This window comes from Microtus ochrogaster, assembly GCF_000317375.1.
Source record: "Microtus ochrogaster isolate Prairie Vole_2 chromosome 14 unlocalized genomic scaffold, MicOch1.0 chr14_random_1, whole genome shotgun sequence".
Lineage (NCBI taxonomy): Eukaryota > Metazoa > Chordata > Mammalia > Rodentia > Cricetidae > Microtus > Microtus ochrogaster.
The window spans coordinates 29,779,255-29,787,138 of NW_004949096.1; the positions used below are offsets into that span (position 1 = coordinate 29,779,255).

The window sequence follows — 7,884 nt, forward strand, 5'->3', positions numbered from 1 at the left end:
ATTGATCCGCCTTTCCAGCCCTTAGCATGGGAATTCTTTACTATATGATACCTATTTGAAGAACAAGCAGTCACATCTGGATAAGGAACTCTACCTTGTTTAACTGTTTTGTTAGCAGAATTACCAGTCTGGTGACAGGGAGCATTAAAGTAAAACCATGATACCTTAGGAAAGGAAATGGAAGAAAGAACGTGAAGCATTTTAAGCACCACAGAACCTGGTTGGCGACTAGCTGGCATCAGCTTTTCTTTATGACTGTCCCTCTTCTTGCAGGTTTCCCAGGACTTCCCATTTCTTCACCCCAGTGAAACTAGTGTCCTGAATCGACTCTGCCGGCTTGGCACAGACTACATTCGATTCACGGAGTTCATTGAACAGTATACAGGCCATGTGCAGCAACAGGTGGGATGCTGTTCTCTGGATATGTGCTTCTACAGGGCAAGGGTGTGAATTCACTCAAAGTAGGAATTAGGAATTTGTGGAATACATGTGAGTTTATCAATCACTGGAAATGCTCAAGAGAAGGCAAGATTTCTCATTGCTTTATTCCTGGATAAGAACAACAAAAATTCTGTCCTATTGATGTGTTGTACACAGATTTTATCTTACATGACATGAGAATTCCCACTTCTCCAGTTCTAAAGGAAGTCCTAATAGTGCTTTAAAAAAAAAAAAAAGTGAAATAACAGCCACACCAAAACCCTTTCTTTTCATTTTGTGATAGATGAAGACTCATTTCAGTTTTCTATACTACCATAAGATCAGAACAAAATGGACTGGTTGTAAACCGTCTGCTCATGTCCATGCTATAAACATTTATCTTTAGGAACGTCAGGATCTTTCAACTAACATCTTCTGGCTGGCGACTCTGTATTTTCTAACCCCTGACCCCAAGCTGCTTTAGCACATCTGATGCTGAATTCTGTACTCTTGCCTACCACTCTCAAACCTGGTTACCCAGATCTTTACCTAGAGGTAAAGAGGGGCTGAGCATCCTTCATAAACTCCAGCTAACTTTAACTGGATTCCTCATATAAAACTATATGAGAAGTTTTATATGAAACTGACCAAATTCCCTAGACCCCTCCCTCCAAAGAATAAGTGATAAAGACTACTGAGAGTCACTTGCAGACAAGCCCAGCTGCCTGGAAATCAGCAGGGACTGGCCACACAACTTGAAGAGTTCCTGAAAGACAAGTCATATTGTATATAATGCTTCAGTGAGAGTCTCACAACCCCCAGATTGGCTTTCAGACTCACAAGATACTGGGGCTTTTTGTTTTTGTATTTTGGTTTTTTTTTTGTTTGTTTGTTTTTCTTGTTTTTTGTTTTTGTTTTTGTTTTTTAAGATTTACTTTTAGTCAGCAGTGGTGGGAAATGCCTTAAATACTAGCACTTGGAAGCTAGAGGCAGGTGAATCTTCGTGAGTTAGAGGCCCACCTGGTCCAGAGTGAGTTCCAAGACAGCCAGAGGTACACCCAGAAACCCTGTCTCAAAAAACAAGACAAAAAAACCCTATTCCGTGTGTATGAGTTCTGCTTGCTGCACATATGTGTACCATGTGCATGCCTTAAGCCTGCCCATGCCGGGAGGTATTGGTACCCCAGGAATACAATTTAAACGTAGTTATGAGCTACCATGGGAGGAATCACCTTAAGACAGGAAGTCGGTAACTCAGAATAGCTTCAGGAAGTCCCTGAAGCCGGCCAGATTCACTAGGCCCCTTCCTCTGAAGCAGCCAGAAAGAAGCAGGAAACAGCTGAGCTGCCTAGAAGAGGTTCAGATCAACCGAGCTACGTGGACAAAACAGTCCAACCTGTTAAGCTGCCTAAAGGCTGCAGAGGATGCTCCAGGTTCTCAGCTTTTTGTCACCCATGGTAGTGTGGGGTTTGGTGATACAGCTATCTTTGACATTTCTGCTCCTGTAAGTAATATCTCACTCATATTTCTGTCAATAACCCCATGAAACTGATTGGTTAACCAAGTCAGATGTCGGTAGTATCTGTACTTTGTTCTGTCATAGACTCCCTATCCGGGGTGAGTAGGGGTGTGTGTGTGTGTGTGTGTGTGTGTGTGTGTGTGTGTGTGTGTGTGTGTTGCATCTCCTCAGGAAAAGTCTTGTCACACAACAGATGCTGGGAACCAAACCCTACAATAAAATCTTCTCCATACCATGGGGCCAGTCATGTTGGCGTTTCTTTACTGCACCCCTTAGCATATGCTTACCTTCAGTTGTTTTTCCATTTTCTCTTGCTAAAACACGGCTTTGATACAGGATTATTTGAGTAAACACAAGTACTGCTAATTAAAGAGTGTCTTCCTCAGGTTCAGGGTCTGAGCTGAAAAGTTGACTTCTCTTTGTTTATTGGCAGGATCACCATCCATCCCAGCAGGGCCTAGGCGGGCTCCATGGAATCTACCTGAGGGCCTTCTGCACGGGGCTGGATTCAGTTTTGCAGCCTTATCGCCAAGCCCTGCTTGACCTGGAACAAGAGGTGAGAAGGAGGTAATATAGGAAACAGTATCTTCGGGGGGTTGTAGAGAAGAGCATATTCCTGCTCTGAAGTGGCCTTTGATGAGGTCAGGTAGTTAAGAGTGAACAATTTCCTGTGTGACTGAAGGGTACAGTATTCAAAGTGGCTCCAGAGTGAATTTGTGAGAGCCTTAGTTTTGGATTATTATCTAAAAAGTAAATCTATAATCTATTAGTTCTTCAGAGCTCAAAATGAACATTGAGCTCATTGTCACATTGTCTTCTAATTTATATAGAGCAAATTAATTCAAGTTATTTTGTGTGGAATTCTGATGACTGTGCTTTTATTACAGTTCCTGGCTGACCCACATCTCTCCATATCACATGTCAATTACTCTTTAGATCAGGTATGCATCGGAATGCTAAAATGCTTTGGAGTCTGTTGCTCTTCCAATTTGTGGAACTATATTAAATGTTTTTTTTCCTGAAGGTATCAGAGCCAAAAAATATGTTTTGCATGTTTTATTGCTAGATGAGAACTGCTTTAAGAGTGTGGTGTACTTGGCATCTACCTGTCATCTCTGCTCAGGAAGAAAGGGCTAACCTGGTGTACAAGTTTCCTTCAGTGAACTCTGGGCCAGCTAAAAGAAAAACCCAAACAACAAAGAGTTTCACATTTAATTACTTCTTAATGTAATGTGAATATTCTCCCATTGACATGAATATTGGCAATGGCACCAGACTCAAAAGTAGAAAATTTCTTCTGTGCTCCATTTTCCTATCTGTAGCCAATCCTGATGTCAGATTGCCTTAGGGTACTGGATCTTGATACTGCCGTATTATCTCGGAAACAGAAGTGTTTCTTGAGTTGATATTTTTTTTAATCCTGTATTTGATTCATACCCTTAAATTTTTCTACTTTGCAGTTCCAGCTCCTTTTCCCCTCTGTGATGGTTGTAGTGGACCAAATTAAAAGCCAAAAGGTAAGAACTTTTCTTCTGTGATAAGCTCCAAAGGAAAACTAATAATCCTGTTTTACAGTCTTTCTTAGAAGACACTTGCTCTTAATATTTTTTTATTTATTTAGTCAGCATTATCCCTTTGCTTATCATATGAGATGTCAGAAACTCAAGAACTTAAGACATTATTCTTTCTTTAAACACCTTGTGATTAATAAAGCAGAATATCCAGGTGGTGGTGGCGGCACATGCCTGTAATCCCAGCCCTTGGGAGGCCAGCCTAGTCTACATAGTGAGTTCCAGGGCTACACAGAGAAACCCTGTCTCAAAAAGCCAACAACAGAAAAGCAGAGTATGTGGATCTACCTAAGAATGTTGCTGAGGTTAGAGAAAATACTCTGGTTTTGTGGAGGTGAGAGCTGGCTGCACTAACGGTTTGGAACCACTGGCTTTGGATTAGGATAGGAAATTTACTTCTTACAAAAGAAAGAAGGTGGTTTCCCGAGTGTAAATAGAGATGGCACTTCGTTTCCTGACACCCAGACTTAAATAATCACACAGAAGCCAGGCGGTGGTGGCGCATGCCTTTAATCCCAGCACTCGGGAGGCAGAGGCAGGTGGATCTCTGTGAGTTCGAGACCAGCCTGGTCTACAGAGCTAGTTCCAGGACAGGCTCCAAAACCACAGAGAAACCCTGTCTCGAAAAACCAAAAAAAAAAAATCACACAGAAACTATTATTAATTACAACACTGTTTGGGCAATGGCTCACGTGTATTTCTAGCTAGTTCTTACATCTTAGATTAACCCATTTCTATTATTTTATATTTTACCACTAGGCTTGTGGTTTACCACTAAGGTTCTGACGTCTTTCTCCTTTGGTACCTACATGGCGTCTCCTTGACTCTGCCTATTCTCTCTATATATCTCTGTTCAGATTTCCCACCTGGTTTTCCTCTGCTGAGCCATTGGCCAAAACAGCTTTAATCATCAATCAATAAAAGCAACACATATACAGAAGGACATCTGACATCATTTCCCTTTTCTGTCTAATTAAAAGGGAAGGCTTTAACTTTAGCGTGGTAAAATGACATATACAAAACAGTTATTAAGCAAGGATTATAGCTAGGATATTTAGTCTATTTACATATGGCAAATTAAGGAAAATATCTATCATCTTTGTGAGCCTAAAGTTTTATATCTAATTTATCTTTTATCATAACTAGCGAAAACTATAATTATAACTATCTAGTCTTTAATTCCATCAACGACCCCAGAAGGATATAATATTACCTAAGTAAGCAGGAAGTATATTGTAAACAACTTCCAGAACTCTAGAATTGGCAATCTCACTGCCTGGACAGTCACACAAAGTTTTTCTGTAACATGGGGGCATTCATCTTCAATAGTAACCAGCAGACTTTTCCCTGAAGCAGGAAATTTGAAAGACTATTTGCTTATATTGGCAGTTTGTGAGTCACTTTCTTCTGTATCCTGCAGAATGTCTGGCAGTTTCCTCTGTGAAGCAGGCATCCTGACGGACCATCACATCTTTTGGAAAGTTTAGCAGTTTTCTTTGGGTCCTGCATGTCCTGTTCATACAGCATACCATCAAGCAGTCCAGGCAAGAGCAGTTTCTTGTCCAAATGACTAGCCTTGTCACACTGAAGGAAAATTCTATAATGAGTTTATGTCCATCAATTGTTGCTGCCAGAAACAGACATGACTCACTGTCAAGAAAAGTCCAAGTTCTAAAAATCCTTTAAATGCCACATTCTGTAGGTCTTTGAAGTGTTGAAGGTTATCTGAAAAAAAAGGTATATCTAGAAAACCTAACTAACGTAACTAAAAGTTTGATTATTATAGATGACTGTCTATATAAATCTATATTTCTTAACTATACATTATATTTTAAATGAGCTGCACAAGCAATACCTTAAACAAGAGCAGAAATACAAGTGTAACAAAATTGACCTTAAATTTATATCAGTAGACCAAGATCCATACCAATGCAAAGTATTCATCTCTCTGAGAGTTTAGAACTACTGGGCAAAATCCAGCTTGTTGTTTTCATTCAGGAAATCGTCACAGTTTCATCACATATTGAACTCCCCCATGTCAGAAGATTGTCTTTTCTGGATGGAATTAGCATCTATGAAGAAAAAATGCTTTAGAGATTTTATACTGTAAGAATTATTTTCTTTTGTTTACCCATTATTGGACTAAGACAAATGAATTAAGCATTCTCAGCTCCATGGATTTTGGCCATTGTATCTGTGCCTTAGGTTATTATTTGGTGAGTATAGCTGGCCAGCTGGCTTACCCTGTAGTTGTCGTACTTTTTCAGTGAGTGCAGAAATTTAAAGCTCTGCTACGTTGATTCTCTGCTGCCAGAGTCAGTAGGAAAGTACTTCAGAGCTGACCATCCTTGTTAAAGTACATTATTTTTGCTTTGTCCCATACACTGTGTTAAGGGTTTTACATATGTGATTACATAGGCTCAGGGTCACAGACAGCAAAGTAAATAGCAAAGTTTGTGTAACTCAAAGACCATGCTCATAACCAATACATTAAATTCACAAAATAGGAGGGAACCTTCTACATGAATGGAGTTAATAGTGAGGGTACAGAATTCCATGCCTAGCTGTACTTCTCAGTTTACTTTCAGCCTCCTTTGACTCCAGGAAGAATGGGGGACAAATAGAAGGACTTAGAAACGGGAACTTTCCTTTCCAGCCAGGTAGTGATGGAGGACCTAGCTCCACAGTTAAAAACTAAGGTGGTCGAGAGCGTGGGCTGAGGGGGAGGATAGGGACGGATTGCAAATAGGCTCACCTAAGGGATTGGGGTTTTTGTTTTTGTTTATTGAGACAGGGTTTCTCTGTGTAGTCCTAGCCATCCTGGAACTCACTCTGTAGACCATACTGGTCTCGAACTCAAATCTCCCTGCCTCTGCCTCCTGAATGCTGGGATTAAAGGCATGTGCCAACACCACCCAGTTTGGGGAATGTTTTAAAATGGAATATTATAAAACTGTTATAGTGATGATTATATAATATTGTAAAATTATTATAAATGATTAAATAGTACACTTAAGCTACACATAAATTTAGAGCATACAAACCAGGTGGTGGTTGCGCATGCCTTTAATCCCAGCACTCAGGAGGCAGAGACAGGTGGATCTCTGTGAGCTCAAGGCCAACCTGGTCTGCTGAGTGAGTTCCAGGACAGGCTTCAAAGCTACAGAGAAACCCTGTCTCAAAAAAAGGGGGGGGGGTGAAAAATTCCATGAGATTACTTGTAGGTAATCTATAGTGTATTTTCTTGGTTATTGATTGATGTGTGAGGGCCCAGCTCACTGCAAGTAGTACAAACCTTGGCAAGTGGCCTTAGATGACAAAGCAGGCCAACCAAGCCATGGAGGTGGGTAGTAAGCAACATTCCTGCATGGTTTTTGCTTCAATTCCTGCCTTAAGTTCCTGCCCATACTTGCCTTCATGATGACCTATAAACTATAAGCTGAAATAAACCCTTTCCCCAACAAATTGATTTTAATCATTGTGTTTTATCATAGCTTTAGATCTAACTAAGGGTTTGGAGAGATGGCTCAGAAGTTAAGAGAACTGGCTGCTCTTCCAGAGGTCCTGAGTTCAGTTCCCAGCAACCACATGGTTGCTCACAACCATCTGTGATGAGATCTGATGCCTTCTGACTTTCAGGCACAAATGCAGGCAGAACATTGTATATATAATAAATAAATCTTTACAAAAATAACAAACTAAGAAACCTAACTAAGACAACCAGTAACACTGATGATGGGGAGGGGAGGAGAGCCTGTCTTTGTATAAGTATATAGAAATCTTATGAGAGACCATATCGGCCTTCTCTACTGGACTGTGCTTTCTTGGTTGGTATAGAGGGAGTCTATGGAACCTAGAGTGACAAGGCTCTATTTTTCACAGATTCATGGCTGTCAGATCCTGGAAACAGTTTACAAGCATAGCTGTGGGGGTTTGCCTCCAGTTAGAAGTGCATTGGAAAAGTAAGTCATGGCTTTCACCAGTATTGGGGTAGAGGAGGGGGTCGAGTGATTTGACTTGTCACGTTTTATTTCCAGGTCATTTCTGGTTTTCCTGTGGGAAATCTTTAACTAGGATAGAAAAACCCCAGGGTTGGGGAGATCAGTAAATAAGTAAACTTGCTATGCAAGTATGTAGACTTCAATGAATCCCTAGAACCCACTTAAAAAGCCAGGTGTGGTGACTTGGGTCTGTAGTTCCAGCACTGGGAAAGAGGGAACGGGATCCCTGGGGACTTGCTGGCTGCCAGACTATCTGAATTGCCAAGCTTCAAGTGCGGTGAAAGATGTTTCAAAAAAATAAGGTATAGAATTACTGAGGAAGATTCCCAGAATCAACCTTTGGTCTCCACATGCACATACACACACATACCCC

At 40.8% G+C, this 7,884-nt stretch overlaps 1 protein-coding gene across 3 annotated transcripts in view; it reads left to right on the plus strand.

Moving 5' to 3' along the window:
- Tubgcp4 (tubulin gamma complex associated protein 4) overlaps positions 1-7,884 on the plus strand; it is a 36,725-nt gene that overhangs the window by 2,525 nt on the left and 26,316 nt on the right. For all 3 annotated transcript variants that reach the window (XR_003378426.1, XM_005364328.3, XM_005364329.3), the window contains exons 2-6: positions 274-402; positions 2,373-2,495; positions 2,827-2,880; positions 3,400-3,456; positions 7,393-7,472. Coding sequence is in view for 2 of the 3 variants with exons in the window: in XM_005364328.3 (XP_005364385.1) it covers positions 274-402; positions 2,373-2,495; positions 2,827-2,880; positions 3,400-3,456; positions 7,393-7,472 (443 nt within the window). In the remaining variant the exon portion in view is untranslated. The remainder of the gene's footprint in view (positions 1-273; positions 403-2,372; positions 2,496-2,826; positions 2,881-3,399; positions 3,457-7,392; positions 7,473-7,884) is intronic.